This window comes from Pleurodeles waltl, chromosome 8, assembly GCF_031143425.1.
Source record: "Pleurodeles waltl isolate 20211129_DDA chromosome 8, aPleWal1.hap1.20221129, whole genome shotgun sequence".
Classification (NCBI taxonomy): Eukaryota; Metazoa; Chordata; class Amphibia; order Caudata; family Salamandridae; genus Pleurodeles; species Pleurodeles waltl.
This window is the reverse complement of record NC_090447.1, coordinates 1,402,616,647-1,402,638,141: the sequence shown is the minus strand read 5'-3', so window position 1 is coordinate 1,402,638,141 and position 21,495 is coordinate 1,402,616,647. Positions and strand designations below refer to the sequence as shown.

Here is a 21,495-nt window from a genome sequence, read left to right as displayed (position 1 = left end):
GAGGTAAGTAAGGTTAAGTTTCTGAGGTAAGTAAAGCACTTACAAGTTCAGGTTCAAGGCAACCCCAAAGTCACCGCACCAGCAACACAGGGCCGGTCAGGTGCAGAGGTCAAAGGAGGGCTCAAAACACATAGGTGCCTGTGGAGACCAGGGGTGCTCCGGTTCTGGTCTGCTGGCAGGTAAGTACCTCCGTCCTCGGGGAGCAGACCAGGGGGGTTTTGTAGAGCACTGGGGATGGGGGGGGCACAAACCGGCACACAAAACACACCCTCAGCGGCACAGGGGCAGCCGGGTGCCGTGTGCTTAGCAGGCATCGGGTTTCCTGTAGAAATAAATGGAGGGACCCGGGGGTCACTCTAGCGATGGAGGCAGGGCACAGGGGGGCTTCTCGGGCCAGCCACCGACTGGGCTAGGCAGAGGACCGCCTGATGGTCACTCCTGCACTGGATGTCAGTTCCTTTCTGGCCTGGGGGCTGCAGGTGCAGTGCTTGGTCCAGGCGTCGTGTTCTTTGTTCCAGGCAGTCGCGGTCATGGGGAGCCTCTGGATCCTCTCTGCAGGTGTCGCTGTGGGGGTGCGTCTCAGGGTACTCACAAGGTCGCAGTCGTCTGGGAGTCCTCTCTGCAGTGTTGGTTCTCTGGAGCTCGAACCGGGGGTGTCGGGTGCAGAGTGTGAAGTCTCACGCTTCCGGTGGGAAGAGTGAGTTCTTTAAAAGTTGTTGCAAAGTTTCAAAAATGTTGCTGTTGGTGAACAGTGCCGCTGTTCTCTGGACTTTCTTGGTCCTTCGGTTCAGGGCAGTCCTCTGAGGCTTCAAAGGTCGCTGGTCCCTGTCGGATGCGTCGCTGTGCAGGTTCTTTGAGTCTGGAGACAGGCCGGTAGAGCTGGGGCCAAGTTAGTTGTCGTCTTTGGAGGGTTTTCAGGTCAGCAGTCCTTCTTTTTGTAGGTTTCAGGAATCCGATTTCCTGGGTTCTGGGTTTAGGGGTGTGTTTAGGTCAGGAGGGCAGTAGCCAATGGCTACTGTCCTGGAGGGTGGCTACACCCTATTGGTGCCTCCTCCCTGAGGGGAGGGGGGCACAACCCTAATCCTTTTGGGGGAATCCTCCAATCTCAAGATGGAGGATTTCTCAAGGCAGGGGTCACCTCAGCTCAGGACACCTTAGGGGCTGTCCTGACTGGCTGGTGCCTCCTCCTTGTTTTTCTCATTATCTCCTCCACCCTTGCCACCAAAAGTGGGGGCAGTGGCCGGAGGGGCATGCATCTCCACTAGCTGGGATGCCCTGGGGTGCTGTAACAAAAGTCATGAGCCTTTGAGGCTCACCACCGGGTGTTACAGTTCCTGCAGGGGGAGGTGAGAAGCACCTCCACCCAGTACAAGCTTTGTTCCTGGCCACCGAGTGACAAAGGCACTCTCCCCATGTGGCCAGAAACTTGTCTGGTTGTGGCAGGCTGGCAGGAACTGGTCAGCCTAGCACTAGGAGTCGGACTCGTATTCAGGGGGCATCTCTAAGATGCCCTCTGGGTGCATTTTACAATAAATTCAACACTGGCATCAGTGTACATTTATTGTGCTGAGAAGTTTGATACCAAACTTCCCAGATTTCAGTGTAGCCATTATGGAACTGTGGAGTTCGTGTTTGACAAACTCCCAGACCATATACTCTTTATGGCTACCCTGCACTTACAATGTCTAAGGTTTTGCTTAGACACTGTAGGGGCATAGTGCTCATGCACATATGCCCTCACCTGTGGTATTGTGCACCTTGCCTTAGGGCTGTAAGGCCTGCTAGAGGGGTGACTTACCTATGCCACAGGCAGTGTGAGGTGGGCATGGCACTCTGAGGGGAGTGCCATGTCATTTTCTTTCCACCAGCACACACAAGCTGTGAGACTTTGTGCATGTGCTGAGTGAGGGGTCCTCAGGGTGGCATAAGACATGCTGCAGCCCTTAGAGACCTTCCCTGGCATCAGGGGTAACATTTGCAAGGGACTTATCTGGGTGCCAGGGCTGTGCCCATTGTGGGAACAAATATACAGTTTAGGGAAAGAACACTGGTGCTGGGGCCTGGTTAGCAGGGTCCCAGCACACTTTCAGTCATAACTGGCATCAACAAAAGGCAAAAAGTCAGGGGGTAACCATGCCAAGGAGGCATTTCCTTATAATGTATTAAAGTATGATATTCCATTTTCTAATGATGTTCCTGAGTTTTTTGTCTTTGGAATACTAGTTTTGATCTTGGTGGCCTGGGTCCTGCTAAGCAGGCTGCAGTCATGATATGGTCTGTGTAAATTGTAGTGTTTACAGTTAAATTTAAGTTGCGGGAATTTGAAGCGTGGATCCTCGCCAGTTGTTTATGAATAATTGGTCTACTAGAACTTCTTGATCCTCCTTCATGCTTATTTCCAAAGGTCTGGAGTGCTTGCAGTGAATAGGACTTTGCAGTGGTATAAGCTTATTGCCCCTTGGAGGACTTCGGAATATGGTATTTGTCAGGGGCGCACTCTAGCATTTCTCAATACAAGTACTTGTATCCATACAGAAGGTTTCCTGGCGATCTGAGCATGGGTATTATGACCTTTGATTTGTTGAATTTGGGATCTATGAACCTCCATAGTTGAACTTTGATGCTGTAGAGCTCCAGCCAGTGGAAATACTGTGCCCCCCTTGCTCTGATGATTTGAAAGCCACAAGCATTCATTGTGACCTCAACCTGAAATTATGAAATCCTTGTTGGTTTATACTTGAGGCTTTGTCATTTTTTGTACATCCACATGCTGTAGTAGGGCAAAACTCCAGCATCTACATTCTAACTATGGGAAACCAGCAACCTCATACTAGCCATATTCCGTTTCCAGTGTTGACCTTATTTGGAATCTTGTCCCACTTTGTTGTTTTTATAGTAGATATCTGGACTTTACTGTGTCTCTCAACAGGAACTAACCTGTCTGAAGCCCTGTTGTTATGCAGCCTCCTGGTTGTCCTGCTGGACATATTTTTTACATGTTCATTATTTTTCCAGTTGAGTTTCATTTATGTTTATCACCTTACCATAAATCCCCTCGTTGTTTATTTAGTCATTTTTGTAAATGTTTTCTTCTTAAAATGATAACTTTTCACATAATTGTGGTGTGATAACATTTATTTCTTAAACGTTTTTTTTTTACAGAGCTTAAAGTAGACAATGACTGAACGTGTGCTTGTAATTGGCAGTGGGGCCAGAGAGCATGCCCTGGCCTGGAAGTTGGCCCAATCTCCACATGTGAAACAAGTCCTTGTTGGACCAGGAAATGCTGGAACCACAAACCGTGGTAAAATCTCAAACTCTGGTAAGGAGAATACATTTATTTAAAAAAAACATGCCATTTATTATTCATGAGTCTTCATAGTTCTGCATTTGGAGCTATCTAGCATGGCTCTTCGCCTCTCTCCTAAAAGTTGTGCGAGTTGACTCACTCCCTTGTAATTATGTATCCTGAAATAGTGAGACTCTTTAGTTGAGGGTAGGTTAAAAGTAAACTTTGTCATGGTATTAATATGAGGGTTCCCAGGATCATAACAGTTTCTAACCAGTAACCTTGCAGCCTATCAAGCCTGCTTTCTTTCTTTGTTGTTCATACCCAAAGGCAGATGATCTGTGCAGATTTAGCCACCTTGTAATATTTCAGGTGTATTGATCAGGTATTCTTTTACCATTCAGTATTTTGTACTCCGTACACTCTCTCATGTCATTATTCTTCTGGCAGATGGTCACTGGGATTGCATAAGGGCTCCTGGATTCTGGTATAATTCTAGTTGACACCAGTCTTTAAACATGTTGCCCATACATATTCCACATCTGCAGAGCCATTTGAATGTTTTTTTTTTTTTAAATAAATGTATTTTGAGAAAATCTGATGTCATATCCCACACCATAGGCTTGTCCAACATCCCACTCATTCTTTGATAGTACATCAGCTAATTTGTATAATTTCTCCTCCTATTATGATCAGGAGATGTGCAGTGTTTAGTTTTCTGAAATTGTTTGAGGAATCACTTTCTGTACACTCACAATTAGAGCTGTTTTGGAGGTTACATGAAATTTGACCATTTTAGTTCCTGCGGTCAAGACAGTGTTATGATTGTCAACATATAACATAGGAACATGAGTAGTCCACCATATTTCCTTCTTCAGTGTTAAGAAATTTCACTTCACAACAATGCTCTTGGCAAATTATTTCTTTTTGGTGCTTCCATCACCATTGATTTTGTCTTGAGTTGTACGTATGGAAATGGTCTGTCTGATACAATATTTGGAAGTGTGTGTAATGTATATCTACTAAAAAGTAAAACTCGCCCCATTGCCTTTTTAAGTTAGTCTCATAACACTGTTTTTCCCAATCTGTGGTCCGGGGACCCGTAGGGGTCTACGAATCCTCCTCAGGTGTTCTGTGCCTGCTTAGAAAATTAAATCATATTACCAGATTAACACATTACATTTAAATAAAGTGGCTAAAAAATGCTGTCTGTTTGCATATTTGTTTTCTGTATTTTCTGTGTACTGTTTTGTATTTCAAATTATCAACAATGTTTGTCAGGGTTCCTGGCTTCCCTTAATGACTCCGTGGTGGGTCGACAGTTTCCAATAATAATTCAGTGGAGGCCCCCGGGTTCCAGTAATGATAAAGTGCTAGAATGATAGAGAATGCTAAAGTGACAAGGTCCACAGAAGTCAAAAGATTAAGAACCACTTTCTTAAGATATGTCTCTAGGCACAAAGTTTGAGTATAGTTGTGTCAAGCTATCTCTGCATATTGTGTCTAATGATATATTTATATAAAAATGATTTATGTCCTGTTGCCACTGGTCCTTCCAATAAGATTATATATACCTGCTTTCACCACAGTGTGTTTTGGAATGTGAATATTCACCTTGATGTATGTGGAGAGAGCATCTCCAACCCAAAATAGATGCTGCTCCTCTAATGGTTTCAGTCGTAAATGTTGCATGTATTTCATATTTGAGGGCAACCTAAAACCCGCTATCCAGTAGTCTTTCTTCCCTCCAGTCCTGTAAATACATCAAGCTATGGCCTTATCAACTCACCTGGGCTGGATTAAATTTCCCTAATGTGCACTCCATTTTTTTAGTATGCTAGTTGTAGAATATCTTCCTGTTTCTCACCTAATTAGTAATTTTATGGCTCTGTTTCAGTTTTGGTTTATGGAAACAAAGCAAGGCATGTCTCCCTTCTCTGTAATTCCCGAGTGAAATTTCTGCATGTCTGTCGCAAATATGTTGGGCTTTGTGGACCTCATGCATTGCCTAATCTTTAGCATTGGTCTACAAGAACCTTTCATGATATGCTTAAATTGGTTCTCCTTCAATCCCTGTTAACTCATTGTACGTTGTAGTACTCACTGAAGAACTCCGTGTTGACTTTGATACGTTCATAGTTTATACAGGAATTCCGTTGGCCAGTTTAAACTTCCAGGCAAATATATTACTTCAAACTTGTTCGCATTGTAGGGAATCACTTGGAATTTTCCTGTTTTCTCCTTAAACTGTTGTTCTATTTGCTCATCTCCTAATAAATATTTGAACCCATGTAAGGTGTTTAACAGAATAAGATTGTGAGTGACTATAGTTTTCCATCTACCCGCATACTTTTTATGCAACTAGATTGTCTTGCTTTAACCATTTGTTTAGTCATTGGTGATCTGTGATTCACCAGTACTTTCTGATTTGTTTGAAGTCACACTACTCACAGTATTTGTAAAGCATTTCAGGATCTTTACCAGATTACAGTATGTAATGAAGAATTGTATGGTGTTCATATCACTGTTGAAAATGTTTGTGCATCTATATGTTTGTGCATTATTAACAAAGTTGTGGTTTTATTCTTGATTACTCATGTACACACTGATACAGAACTTTTGTGTTTTAAATTAATTTCCCTTGATGTGTAGAAGTGTGTTTTCCTGACTCTTACTTACTAGTCCTCATTTGAGGCCTAGCAGCCATGGTATGTTATGTAAATTTGTTGAGCCTACTTTTCACCTGAGAGGGTATCCAGGCACTTCAGCAGATGTAGAGGTCAAGCGAGAGCAGGTGTGGGTCATCCGAAGGACATCTGCAGGATTAGTTGAAGAGCCAGGTCTTAAGCTTCCTGTGGAAGTTGAGTAGTGAAGGAGAGGTCCTGATGTGTTGGTTAAGGTTATTCCAGGTCTTGGCGGTGGTGTTGGAAAAAGCGCGACCACCAGCTCTGCTTCTGTGGGTGCATGGGATATATGTATATTTATGTGTCTGTCTGTCTGTTGTCTGGTGGGTTGGTAGAAGTGAAAGGCGGTGGTTGAGGTAGGCAGGTCCAATGTTGTGGAGGATCTTAAATGCATTGGTAAGCAGTGTTTTAGGGTAGGTAACCAGTGGAGCTCTCTAAGCTGAGGCTCGATGTGGGTGTGGCAAGGCAGGATGAGTCTGGTGGCAGCATTCTGAATGGTCTGGAGTCTGTGTGAGGTAGGTTGGGATTCAGGCATATAGTGCCATATTTTACTAAATGGATTTCTCTTCTTCTTGCACGGTTCACTGTTTATTTCTGCAGCCCACAGTTGAGCAGAATCATGTTTGTTTATTTCCATTGTCATTGTTCATACTGTTCTCTGTGAATCTTTCACTGCCTAGTCACAAACCTGCAACTATACTTCAAGGCCTTTCTGCTACCTCAATGTACCTAATTCATTCATAATAGCTTGCTGCTGTTTGAGTCTAGTTTGTTCCACCATCTCCAGATGGCATTAGTATAGAGTGAGCAGAATCAAATATTCATGTAGTGAGATAGTTCTTAGGTGCTAAGGCAGTATGACATTTAATAAAATTGTGCTCTTATTTGCTAAGAATATAACCCATTTGATCATACCATGGATGAATTTGCAGTTTTAGTAATTTCATTTGCAAAAACAGTGTATAAAAACCCTAAGTTTTGGGGGTGAGCCAGTGATCTTTCCTGATCTGCCAAGGATGCTATCTGTTTTTCTCTTGATTCTGCCCTCTTAGGAATTAAAGCATTACAGAGAAGTGCAGTTAAACATATTCTGTTTTCGAAAAGCCTGTATGGCATTGATTCTGTACCATGTTGCATTTGAATTTTTGTAATGAATATTTAATCTATACCGCTGATCTGGAACACTGTTATTGAGTGGGCCCTTTTACTTAATTGTCTGTTTTTTGATATTTTAATGTTTTGGAAGTTACCTTACCTCCGGGATGCTTTACCTCATGAAATTGAAGTTTAACACCCTCTCTGATTCATCAAATTGTGCACGTTCAAATTGGGTAATATTTTGGCGGTGTCAAAATTGCAGGGTCCTCTCATCCACATCATCAAGAGGGGATATGATGCTGCCTAAGAAGGGGAGAGGGATAGGTAGGCCCAACGGAAAAGCAAGGTTATAATCACCATCTCTCTAATCGAGGGATTTGTGCAGGTAACCAGTCTTGCTGTTCCGCACTTTGTGTTTCCTACTGTGCACTTGAAAACCTCTTGAGTGTTTTTTTTTGTTTTTTTTCTTTCTTTCTCCAAATGTTCGATTTCTATAGCGAGTTGGAGGGAAAGAGTATGCGTTATGGAGCGAAAGTCGAATTAATGTTCCTGGAGGAAAGCAGTAGCCATCTAGAAGCCTGTAGATATGTTTTTGTGTTTAGTTAGTGTTCTCCTGCATGGGGAATGATTGGCTCAGTCTCACTCTCAAAATATACTGTAAAAGCATGTTTTTTTGTTGCAAAACTCCCTAGAGCAGCTGGTAAACCCTCTCTCACTCATTTGCTCAAACTTGTAAGAGTGAAGGATTGAGCTATGCCTGCCAGTATTCAAACATCTGGTAGCAGACTTTACATAGTTGTCCACAGTGGACACCACATGCACTGCACAATCTTGGTTCCACAACCAAGTGGTTAGAGAATGGCTTCCTTTCTTTTTCCTGGCACTTCAATGGAATGGAGAGGATTCACCTTCAAGTCAAGCCTTTAAACAATTAGTGTTGCCCCCTAATGCTGACAGCTGCTAGAGCTTTCCCAAGCTACCCCAGATCTTAAAAAGTAGTGGGTAATTTAAGTACAGGACTCCAAGTAATGTCTGGTCTAAGCCAAGTTGCCTGTTCCATGTGACTAAATCCCATTTTGGAGGTCTTTATTTGGTTTTAATTTCTTAATACCTCCGGTGTCATGGCTTTGGTGCAAACCTTCTACGTCAAAGTGTCTCAAATTCCTCACAAGAAATTCAGTATTTGGTGGTCTCCTGGGAAGTATATTTTACATCGTGCCAAAGGAAAATACTGCATGCGATGATGGCTGCCTGCCTGACTTTGCATAACGTATTTTGTAAAAGATGACTTTTGTATGGTGCTTGAAAACCAAAATGCCCTGGGTATGTAGATTGGGATTCCATTTAGACAATTGTGTGGCTAGTTCTACTTTCATCTTTAGTAGATCTAATCTGTGCACATAGATACCCGACCGCTTGACTCTGTTCCAAATGTACACACTTGATTAATGAGAATAACAGCTTTGTTTTGTGACAACCTGGCAACGAAGTGTGTGACTTTGCCTTTTTGTCTTTCCCATGTCCAAGCAACAATTCTTTTTTGCATCTCTACCAGTAAATACCTCGGATAAATGCACTGCAATGTGGGTGGTAGTTTCTTGGGCATCACTTTGTAAGTGCTATACCATGTGTGCTTTTGAACTTCATTCAATCTAATAGTTTTCAATTCTTGCAGCTATCCAAGCCAGCGATCATGCGGCTGTTATCAAGTTCTGTAAAGACAAAGATATTGGTCTTGTGGTGGTTGGACCAGAGGCTCCACTTGCTGCTGGTAAGACGCAAACAAAAATTATACTTTTGAAGAGTTGTTCTTTCGCTTTGCACCACAGTGTATCTGTTTTAGGAGGAATAATATTAAGGGGTACTCTGTGGATATTAAATCAATATAAATTGTAAAGAAAACCAACAGTTTGCTACATCAGCAGTTTGCTGGTGACTCTTCTTGCATCTTCTCAAACTGAGACTACTGGGGTGGCAGCAAATAGTGTCAAGTGGTAGGTGGCAATAATCATCTACATTACAGTTTAATCAGTAGGTGCTAAATGGGCAAACCTGAAATTAGCATTGGGAGGCATAATAAAATGGGAATGCTTGGCGATGCCTGTGATAGTGGGCTTTAAGTGGCTAGTTCTAGTTTTCCTTTTAATAAAAAAAACTCTTGTGTTCAGCTGTGTTCCCTCATAGTTATATGTGTGATAAAAAGGGAAATCATGGTATCTGATAGGCATGGACATACTGGATATTTCGAGTTACTTGTAATTGGATTGACATGGTAGGGTGTGGTCTCCAGTGTAGCACTCCACCTGGGAGCATAATCTAAACATGAAATATACATTCAAGAGCAAATTTAACCATTTCTGCTGTTTCCGTACGTCTGTTAAACAGTCTGTTTGACTTTTGTATCACTGTGCCTTAATGTGTATCCATTCTACACATTTTTATGGTTCTCGTCTAGACAAATCTCACTTTTCCTACTCGAAATTACCATGATGCTGCCTCAATTGGATGTTGCTTTTCTCCCTCATTCAATGTCTGAAGCCACAGTGTGTGAGGAACACAACCTGTGAAAAAGGAGGAAAATGCTTTCCCAGAGTCGGAGCCCTCTTGCAACCCTTCAGCTTCTTCAATAAATGCTCTTTCTGCACTAGCAACACAAAAGGATGATCTGGGTTTAATCCATTGTTCTTTTGCTCACCATGCCACCCCAGTTTGGGTGATGAATGGTGATACCCTGAAACGGGTCCCAGGATGCTTGTTTCTGGTCCAGGGAGGACCTGGCCTGGCAGTTCGGGCTGGACTGTTCCCATGAGGAACAGGGTCAAGACTGATTTGCATATGGGTGACTCTGAGCTGGAATGGCATGGCAAGCAAAAAAACTGATGGATTAAACCCAGATCTGTGACTGAGGGTGAATGTTTGATTTGTTCGGCATTCCATCCATCTTCTGTTGTTTTTGCATTTGTCACCCCAAGTGGAAAGGGTATGGCCAGACGTGGGTCCCGTGCTTGCTATGCCACCAGATTCAAGCTAACTTGGCTGATGAAGGGTGATAACCTGAAACCGGTCCCAGGATGCTTGTTTCTGGTCCAGGGAGGACCTGCCCTGGCAGTTCGGGCTGGACTGTTCCAATGGGGAACAGGGTCAAGACTGATTTGCCTATGGCTGGGTCTGAGCTGGAATGGCATGGCAAGCAAAAAAACTGATGGATTAATCCCAGAACTGTGACTGAGGGTGAATGTTTGATTTGTTCTGCATTCCATCCGTCTTCTGTTGTTTTTGTTTCTTTCCACACTAAGCTCCTCCCTCTGACATGACACAGGAAGGAGGACTCCTTGTACCGAGCACATCTTCATTGAAAAGATGTATTGGCAGGAGTATCTCCCTAGTGGGTGTGATTTTGTGACCTGTGTAATTTGTTTCCTCTTCAAAACATTTTTTTGGGGAAACAAGCTCTGTGGTAGCCATTACCACAGCTGTTTATTTTAGGGTCATCTCACTGGGGGGCAGTGGGAATAAAGGCATGCTTACTTTTACCCCAATAGTTTCCTGATTGTCTATCAAATTTGATTAAATTGAGCTATTCCCTGCTTCCGCAATGCAAAAACATTTTTCGCATCCAGAAGTGCACATGCCTGGCACATCTAGATTTATTATACATGTCATTTTATTGTAGTAATGTGAAAATATTATGTAAACCTCCTGAGTAACATTCTTCATGAACGTTTTCAGTTAAGTAGTTCTGATTTCTTTTCCCAGTATAATTGTTAGTGTCTTGTACACTAATCCCTTGTGAAATAAATGGATTTGATAATTGCTACTATAGTTTGCTCTTTAGCATGTGACTTCTTATTTAACAGATTAAGCTAATCTGTCATATTACTTGGTAGAATGGCGTTTACACTAACGATAGAATAGATGGTGTTTATGCTTTAACAATACACAGTCATAATAACATCTATTTTGCTTACCTCTAATGAATCCATCAGATAATATTGTCAAACCTATGTCACAGAATGAGGTTTCTAAACTTCTATTAAGCTTTATTTTAGTACTCCTGTAGATTAAATTGGCTTACTACTTAATATATTTTTGCTAGGATTGTAATGTAGCTTTTTCAAAACAAAAATATTTTATTTTAGAGAAATAACCCATGCCTTTATTGCCTTTGCTTTTATCTTCTCAGATTCTTTAATTTCTTTTTATTCTTTTGTTAGTATTTATCATACTTTAATGATAATCTTTAATGAAATGTAGCGAAATATATTAGAATATAGCCATGTTCCATATTTATTTCATTTTCTTTATTGACAGTCACATTTTGCTGCCATGTGATTGTGATGGGATTAGAGGAAGCAAAGAGATGGACAGTTTCAGCAATATAGACATGCTAATTAGGCAGTGTGCTAATACATAACTGAAAGGGCTAGTCATTATAGGCTAGAAGAACTGCATAGACCAGAGTGCAGACCCTGCTGTGGTACTTGATGTATGTGGAGCTGAGTGCTTCCAGATTCCTCAAAGCTCAGACTAAAGCTTGTGCCCTACTGAAGCACTGTGCTGCCCTGCCCTCCTGACTTTATCTGCGTAGGAATCTCTTCCTTAAGCCACACTTGGCCATCCCAAGGTTTGCCTTGCTACACTTAGATCAAGCACCCCTTTGACCTGCACACTAACCACATTCATATAGTTAAAGGTTGTCCTTTGAAGTCCTTGTATATGCCCATGTGCCTGCAGGCACACATCATAGTTATCCCAATAACTTCAGTACCTCGTAGGCATTTCACTTTTGAGTTGGAGTGGCAAGGACCCCATGTCACGATGCACCAACTCTTTTTAAGGTACTAGCAAATGCTGATCTATCCAGATTCAAATGAAATGACTTCCGCTTCTATAACTCTTGACTCTAGTCGCTTGCTTTGTAGAGGAGTCAAGGAGGCTTGGAAGGCATTTATTTTTTATTGCAGACTGAGCATCAATTTTCCTGGTTAGTGAGGATTACCTGCAATTGGACCTTATATTGCTAGTTTGTGCCTATGACTTAAAAGGATTTAAGAGTAGATTCAAGATACCTTTTACCAGGATACCAGAAATGCAGACTCATTCAGTGCCATTGTATGTCATATGGTAGCAGAACACTTTGCACAGTCACCTGCTAAAGTGCTGATATCACCTGATGACCACCATGTGAGCAGGAAATACCTTCAGAAAGTGGATTTTCAGCTTGTGAGGGTCTGCAATAATGAAATCCATTAAGGATTTCAAAATTTCTGCATCGACTTTGTGTGTTTTTCCACAGGTAGAAGTGGCTAGTCTGACTCCAGCCAATCGCCTTCAGTGTTCCTTCAAGTTACATCAGTCTGTGATGGCCTGAAAGCCATGCCCCATCTCCAGTTCCTACCAGCTTAGATGCTCCACCTCTCGCATGGCAAAAACATTCAAAGTTCTCTTGTCTGGGGTGGTTTTGCTTCTTGTAGATTGTTCTGTCTTTGTCTAGTCCTATGAGATCCCTTGCAGTGTGTAAAGAAATGGCTCCCTGTTGCAGTTACCCCCCACTTGTTGCCTGATACTGATGCTGACTTGACTGAGAAGTGTGCTGGGACCCTGCTAACCAGGCCCCAGCACCAGTGTTCTTTCACCTAAAATGTACCATTGTCTCCACAATTGGCACAACCCTGGCACCCAGGTAAGTCCCTTGTAACTGGTACCAAGGGCCCTGATGCCAGGGAAGGTCTCTAAGGGCTGCAGCATGTCTTATGCCACCCTAGGGACCCCTCACTCAGCACAGTTACACTGCTTGCCAGCTTGTGTGTGCTGGTGGGGAGAAAATGACTAAGTCGACATGGCACTCCCCTCAGGGTGCCATGCCAACCTCACACTGCCTATGGCATAGGTAAGTCACCCCTCTAACAGGCCTTACAGCCCTAAGGCAGGGTGCACTATACCACAGGTGAGGGCATAGGTGCATGAGCACTATGCCCCTACAGTGTCTAAGCAAAACCTTAGACATTGTAAGTGCAGGGTAGCCATAAGAGTATATGGTCTGGGAGTCTGTCAAAAACGAACTCCACAGCTCCATAATGGCTACACTGAATACTGGGAAGTTTAGTATCAAACTTATCAGAATAATAAACCCACACTGATGCCAGTGTTGGATTTATTAAAAAATGCACACAGAGAGCATCTTAGAGATACCCCCTGTATTTTACCCAATTGTTCAGTGCAGGACTGACTGGTCTCTGCCAGCCTACTGCTGAGAGACGAGTTTCTGACCCCATGCGGTGAGAGCCTTTGTGCTCTCTGAGGACAGAAACAAAGCCTGCTCTGGGTGGAGGTGCTTCACACTTCCCCCCTGCAGGAACTGTAACACCTAGCAGTGAGCTTCAAAGGCTCAAGCTTCGTGTTACAATGCCCCAGGGCACTCCAACTAGTGGAGATGCCCGCCTCCTGGACCCAGCCCCCACTTTTGGCGGCAAGTCCAGGAGAGATAATGAGAAAAACAAGGAGGAGTCACTGGCCAGTCAGGACAGCCCCTAAGGTGTCCTGAGCTGAGGTGACTCTAACTTTTAGAAATCCTGCATCTTGCAGATGGAGGATTCCCCCAATAGGGATAGGAATGTGGCACCCCTCCCCTTGGGAGGAGGCACAAAGAGGGTGTACCCACCCTCAGGGCTAGTAGCCATTGGCTACTAACCCCCCAGACCTAAACACGCACTTAAATTTAGTATTTAAGGGCTCCCCTGAACCTAAGAACTTAGATTCCTGACACTACAAGAAGAAGAGGACTGCTGAGCTGAAAAACCCCTGCAGAAGAAGAACAGAAGACACCAACTGCTTTGGCCCCAGTCTTACCGGCCTGCCTCCTGTCTTCCAAAGAAACCTGCTCCAGCGACGCTTTCCCAAGGACCAGCGACCCCTGAATCCTCAGAGGACTGCCCTGCTTCAAGAAAGACAAGAAACTCCAGAGGACAGCGGCACTGCTCCAAAAGAACTGCAACTTTGTTACAGAGGAGCAGATTTAAAGACCCCTGCAAATCCCCGCAAGAAGCGTGAGACTTGCAACACTGCACCCGGCGACCCCGACTCGACTGGTGGAGAACCAACACCTCAGGGAGGACCCTCCGGCGACTCCGAGACCGTGAGTAACCAAAGTTGTCCCCCCTGAGCCCCCACAGCGACGCCTGCAGAGGGAATCCCGAGGCTCCCCCTGACCGCGACTGCCTGAACCTAAAGTCCAGACGGCTGGAAAAGACCCTGCACCCGCAGCCCCTAGCACCTGAAGGAACGGAACTTCTGTGCAGGAGTGACCCCCAGGAGGCCCTCTCCCTTGCCCAGGTGGTGGCTACCCCGAGGAGCCCCCCCCTTGCCTGCCTGCACCGCTGAAGAGACCCCTTGGTCTCCCATTGAAACCTACAGAGAACCCGACGCTTGTTTGCACACTGCACCCGGCCGCCCCCGCGCTGCTGAGGGTGTACTTTCTGTGTGGACTTGTGTCCCCCCCGGTGCCCTACAAAACCCCCCTGGTCTGCCCTCCGAAGACGCGGGTACTTACCTGCTGGCAGACTGGAACCGGGGCACCCCCTTCTCTCCATTGAAGCCTATGTGTTTTGGGCACCTCTTTGACCTCTGCACCTGACCGGCCCTGAGCTGCTGGTGTGGTAACTTTGGGGTTGCTCTGAACCCCCAACGGTGGGCTACCTTGGACCCAAAACTGAACCCTGTAGGTAATTTACTTACCTGCTAAAACTAACAATACTTTACCTCCCCCAGGAACTGTGAAAATTGCAGTGTCCACTTTTAAAACAGCTATTTGTGTTTTATGTGAAAAGTATATATGCTACTGTAATTATTCAAAGTTCCTAAAGTACTTACCTGCAATACCTTTCAAATGAGATATTACATGTAGAATTTGAACCTGTGGTTCTTAAAATAAACTAAGAAAATATATTTTTCTATAACAAAACCTATTGACTGGATTTGTCTCCGAGTGTGTGTTCCTCATTTATTGCCTGTGTGTATGTACAACAAATGCTTAACACTACTCCTTTGATAAGCCTACTGCTCGACCACACTACCACAAAATAGAGCATTAGTATTATCTCTTTTTGCCACTATCTTACCTCTAAGGGGAACCCTTGGACTCTGTGCATGCTATTCCTTACTTTGAAATAGCACATACAGAGCCAACTTCCTACACAGTGTGTTTTAGGATTGGGGTTAAGGGTCTTGAATTGTGAAGGCTGTTAATACATTTTCAACAGGATCGGCCTTTGTGTGATAGCTTTAAAGACTCAGTCCATTTCTTCCAGTGCAAGCATTGAAACAAAGTATTCCACACGTACCTTCTGTGAGGCAGCCAGTATTTTACAGCTAAATGAAGATTAATAAAGGAAATAAAAGGTACAAGATTCAAATCCTCCAGTATGCTGCAGGGCCTTACTGATCCTGAATCATTGGCGTTCCTCCCTCTCGTTATGTTTGTTTATTCCCTGAATCATTTAGGTTCCATCCTGCTTTTTAATAGGTTCCACTGTTGACGTCAGGGAACTACATCTTTAGGTCGAGTGTAGCAGCGCGCATGCGCTGATTTTCCGACGTGTTGGTACGTATCTGGGCTTGTAACCACGCCCATCACTATCACTCGTTCATGGGCTTGCCCTTGAAAAAGCCTTTATTTTCGTTGGTAAATACTTTACGTTTCTCCCTGCTTGGGGCTGTTTAGTTACCGCCTTGGACACCGCCTCTGTTACATGGCTTATTGCACTTTTGCTGATACTTTTGACTGCGAGCAAACCTCTTTTTTTCCTTTTGAGTGTCTCCTTCACGCTCATGCCATGGCGCTTTGAATCAACTCACTTATGTGAAACTGTATTACTTTTCATTTTCAATTTATGTGGCAAGAAAAGTCTGGTTAGGAGTTTACACCGCTAATAGCTCTGACTCGAGCAAACGCGAGACCCATTGCATTGCCAAAGCTTGTAATTTCTTATTCTGTATCTGGCATTTAAGATTTAGCACTTGGTGTGAGTGCCTGCCTTTCTTTCTTTCTTTCTTTCTTTCTTTCTTTCTTTCTTTCTTTCTTTCTTTCTTTCTTTCTTTCTTTCTTTCTTTCTTTCTTTCTTTCTTTCTTTCTTTCTTTCTTTCTTTCTTTCCTATTTTTCTCCCCACCTGTTAAGTCATTCATGTTATCTTGGTGTTCTCCCCCTGCCCCACAGACATGTTGGCAGTTACTCTTTCCCATTCTCAGGCACTAAACACTACTGCCTCTTGTAACCCTCTCTGAAAAACGCCCTCCGCCACTTCTCCTTATCCTCTGCCTCCCCTGAGACGCTACCTGCCGGTATTAACATTGCAAATGTTTGTGAAACCACATTGTAAGCAAGAATTGACAAAGTTAAGAATGATAGGTGGACACCTTAGAATGTTATTTTGCAATTCTACAAGTAACAGCAAAGCCAATACTAGTAGTAAACAATGCCAGCAACGAACAGCTGTTGACAAAGCAAGACAGATTGCGACTGCCTAGCTGAAAGGAACAGTAGGTATAAGCTAGAATAACTGCACCATTGCTCTGGAAAAGACCAATACAAAAGCCTCCACAGAACCAGCAGTCCTCTGTTGACACACTGAAACAAACGAAAACTATGTTGCACTTGACTTCCTACTTGGTAACCTGGCAAGAGTTGACCTAGCAAGAGTTACTGGGGAAGTTTTGAGGTGGAGTTTGGAAGATGCTACCACAGTTAACAAAGGTTTCAAGAGAAAACATTTGTAATGCCCAGACAAGATAAAGAGAATTAATTAACTACTCTAGCACAAAGGTCTAAATGAGCGATGATATATCAGCTGGGGTACAAAAGCTTCAGACTTTCCACTGAGGTATTGGGCTAGGTCTTTAAGTAACTGTATATTATAGAGGAGCCTGTTCAAGTCTACAGTGATAGAAACATTTATCAGGCATCTCGTATGGATTGGGGTTGCTGAACCCATTGTATTTAAATATCTGGCTGGAGTACATTCGTTCTTAGCATCCTTCGATCTGTGCACGACGGAAGGATAGTTGTGGGCGAATAAAATGCTCACCAGGAACTGAAGCAGAATTCCAAAGTCTTAGGATTGATATTGCACTTACTCCCACTCAAGCTGTATTGAGCAGAAAAGATCCTATAAGTGGTTGGTCTTCACAGTGGCCACGTTTGACTATTCCTTTAGCCTGCACTCTTGGCCCCATGTCCGTGTGCGAAGTCACAGCTGAGTTGCCAGTAGTTTGAATAGAGCAAACAACCCCTACTTTTTCTCCTGGTACTCTTGTTTGGCTTATTCAAGATAAGAGGTTCAATATTTGCCCTTTGCTCCACTCACTTTACATTGGGCACACTCTCCAGGCTTTTGAAGACAAAGTTTAACAATAAAACCCTGAACTCTCCTTGCCTCAGCACCAACATCTACTGGTTCTAGATTGTGCTTCTTTGCTGGTGGAAATCTGTCAATTAGTTCAGGGCCCACAACATGGCTTCAGGTGAGTAAATTTGACAAAGTAAATTAACTGTTCTGGATATTTCTAGTGCAGAGGTACTCTTGAATTACAGAGGGATTGTTGCATCGCAATTGAAACTGTTTAAATTTTTTATGTTTAAGTCATTGCTTTTAACAAATTAGTTTTTGTTTTTACCGTTGGGTATAATGTGTGAACTTCATATGTGGTATTGAGAGGGCTCACCAACACTATTTCTACTTCAGAGCATCACTTGGTGTCATGATCTTAGCGCTCACAAGTTATCAAGCTGCTATTAGAGCAAAACTCAGTACTAAGTGTTCCTAGATGTTCTCTATTCTGTCGTGCATGGACTTGGTCGACTGGCCTTCTTTTTTTTAAATTGTGTTTTATTCATCTTGTTGGAAAACAAAGAAACAAAAACCAGAAACAAAACAGCCATGCAGTCTTCTCAATAGGAAGTTGTACAATATAGTATCATCAATACGTTCAGGGCATTTCAATCAGAACAAAATGCTAGAGAGACACAGTCAACAGATGTCAGAAGCAGAGCATTGCAGGGGCTTATTGCCTCCACCCGCACTAACCTTGGCATTTTTAGTATGCACAAAAAGTTCGCTAATCGTGCCAAACCTTTTCCCACTTCTGTGACCACCCCCTGCTTTGATACACCACCCACTCTGCCTGCTGGCATGACATGTCCAGTTCCCAGTCTGTGACCCTGGGGGACGTAGGGGCTCCCCACACACTTGCCACATTTTGTTTGACTTCCCCTCTGCTCCTACTGTTAACCACAGTTTCTGATACCAGAGCAACGCTAGTTCACCCACTATATATTAAGCAGAAGCCATTTCGCTTCTAGTGGGAACTTTGTACCTGCATCATTATCCATGTTACTCCTTCCCAATAGGTCAGAATGATCGGGGCAGGCTGATAATATGTGGAAAAAGGAGCCCTCTTAACCACAGCCACTCAGACAAAGCGCAGTCACCCCTTCCCATTTTGTGCAGGAGTGTTCTTGAGTAGTATGACCTACGTAGGGTGCGAAGTTGGACTAACCTGAACCCAGCCCTAATTGCTACAACCCACAGGCTCTGTTATGCCACCTTTCAGTCACCGTCTTCTAATTTTCCTTCATCTGTCTCCCACCCTCAAAGTCTGCAATGTGCCTGGAGTGTAATTCATTATCTTTTTTTATGACGGGGGATGGCCTTTTCCGACATAGGGTCTAGAAGGAGGCCATCCTCTAGCGGCGCTGCCTCCGCCAGTGGCGTTCCATCCACTATATGCATCCTAAGGGCATGCCCCACCTATATGTACCTTAACTGCTGTGTCACCTCCAACCCTTACTCCTTCTGAAGAGTCTCAGATTGACCACCTTTCATAAATCGCCCAGGTATTCTATGCCTATCAGGTCCCATTTGGAAAAACCCTGTAGGTCCCCTACCTCATTCAACAGGTCTCTATCCCATAGAGGTGTCTTCTCTGTCAGCTTTTTGGCCCAGCCCAGGAATTTCGTGACACCCCACCACACACCGACCACTGTCTGTGTGTGAGTCGGCAGTGCGTTCCCACGCCTATAAAAGATCACTGAATAGCCCATGGGTATCTCTGCGTCTCTATCTACTCGTAAGTGCTGGCTTGGTCTGCAAAGACCCAGTCGTTCACCACAACAAGTTGCGAGGCCCGGTAGGCACATCATCAGCATACAACAATATCCGCTCTGTCCACTCCCCGACACCACTCACCTCCTATATCAGAGGATCTTGATGTAACCACGCCGCAAGTAGCTCAAGGGCTAAGCCAAAGATCATGGAGGACAGTGGGCAACCCTGCCTCATGCTCTTCAAAAAGGCAAAAGGCCTGTGACAGGACCCTCACCCAGCTGCAGAATTTGGGGCCGAATCCCAACTGGTCAAGGACTGCAAATATGTAATTTCTTTCATTGCTATTGAACGCCATTCTGGCATTTAAGTACAGTACCACTGCCTGCTCAGAGTGCTTGCTGCGAGTCATGTGCAGCACACCATAGAGGTGTCTCGGGTTGAGTCCTTTTCCCCTGTGTGGCATAAAACTTGACTGGTCTGGGTGAATCACAGTAATGATCACTTTGTGTAGCCTAATGGCTAGCACTTTCGCCTGTATTTTGGCTTGTAAGTTAAGTAGGGATATAGGCCGGAAGGAGGCACAGTCGTCGCCAATTCGGTCTTTTTGGGTATCACTAGGATACTAGCCATTTGCTGGTCCTTCGGTAAGCTGTCCCTCTCCTTTGCCTCCCTAAACATGGCCAACATGTGCCCTGATAATTTAGTTGCCATGCCCTTGTAGGGTTCCACCGGCTGCTGCTTTCCCTGATTGAAGATCCCTAATTGCCTTTTCTATTTCCGTAGCTGTCAGGTCCCTGCTTAGGGCTCCCCTTTCTTCATCAGATAGCTCTGGGAGGTAAATATCTCTGAGGAGGGCCTCTAAATCCTCACCTAGTGGAAGTGTAAACACTTTTATGGTATGTAGCAAAGGCCTCCACAATATTGGAGTTACTTTTTCTGACCATACCTGCCTGGTCCGGAATCTCCAGAACCCAGTTTCGACCCCGGTCTCACCTCTCCAACCACGCCAGGAGTTTGCTCGCCCTATTGCCCATGTTGTAGAGTTGGTGTAGGGTGGCTAGGTCGTAGGCACTGGCACCTTTTCTGCCAGTTCATGCATTTCATTCTGTTTGAGGTAGAGCTGGTGTTTGAGGTCCGCATCTTCTCCATTAAGGAGATGTGCCTCCAGTCCCTCAATTTCTTGCTCGAGTGTCTCGCAGTGGGCCTGTCACTCCTTCTCCCCCCCTCTATGATGGAGAACGCTGCCCATTTAGGACTGTCAAACACCTCTGACAAGACCTTTTTCTCTTGAAAGTAGATTCACCCAGCTGTCCCCTCAGGGCCCTATCATGTAGTTACAAGTGTTCAGTCTGATGATTACCACACAGCCCACGTCTGGCTACTCAGCATTATCCCCACCGGTGAATGGTCCGATGGGCCTAGTGCCTTGTGTTTCAGTCTAAACTAGTCAACATGCAGTCGCTATGTAAATATATTATCAAGATGGGAAAATATATTGTGTGCAGCAGAGAAGTAGGTAAACTGACATATTAGTGGATTGGGGTCACCCCATAGGTCCATCGGGCCCTGTTCCTCTATGAATGCTGGCAAGGGTCTGAGCACCTCCGGCGGCACTGCCCGGCTCGTCATGTCAATACCTGGGTCAGCTTCCACTTTCACGTCTCCCCCAATATGAGGATACCCGGTGGCATGCTCAATAGCAGGGCACTGACATCAGGAAGCGTAGTGGTGTGTGGCGTGGGACATATACAGAGCAAATGTTGCCAGCTCCCTGATTGTGCCACAAACCAGCCTGACAGATCACTCCACGTGCGTTGCGGAATGAAGGTTATGGTGTTTCTAACCAGTATCCGAGTTCCTCTAGAATCTATTGTGTAGACCCTGTGCGCCAGCAGGACATTGCCAAACCTATCCAGTGCCTTGTAGTATGTGCCTTTAAGATGGGTTTCCAGCAGGAAGACAAAATCAGGCTAGTGCCCCATCAAATATTGTAGTACCACGTTCCTCTTGATCCTGCTCTCCAACATTTTTACGTTCCAGGATAGTATGTGTAGTGATCTCTCGTGCAGCGTACCCATTGGTCTGTGTACAGAAGGCTAATTTGCAGGAATGGCCTTCTGCTTTATTTTCAGCATTGTTTTGATTGAACGGGGTCCTTCGCTGTGCACGTTTGAAAGGGGCATTGCTCTGTCCAGCATTAAGCAGCTCATCTGATACTACATCTGTGTATCTTTCTGTGGGAACAAGCTAGCATTTCAAGGTTAATTTGGTGTACACCTTCCAGACAACTCTAGATAGCACCTAGTTGTTAAATATAAAATCATT

General features: G+C 44.3%; 1 protein-coding gene across 2 annotated transcripts in view; it reads left to right on the top strand.

Annotated features, from left to right (window-relative positions):
* The window catches only part of LOC138248680 (trifunctional purine biosynthetic protein adenosine-3-like), a 329,279-nt gene that overhangs the window by 49,538 nt on the left and 258,246 nt on the right, over positions 1-21,495 (top strand). For both annotated transcript variants that reach the window (XM_069202471.1, XM_069202472.1), the window contains 2 exons: positions 3,163-3,322; positions 8,747-8,842. In XM_069202471.1, the coding sequence (XP_069058572.1) occupies positions 3,178-3,322; positions 8,747-8,842 (241 nt within the window). In that variant the 5' untranslated portion in view covers positions 3,163-3,177. The remainder of the gene's footprint in view (positions 1-3,162; positions 3,323-8,746; positions 8,843-21,495) is intronic.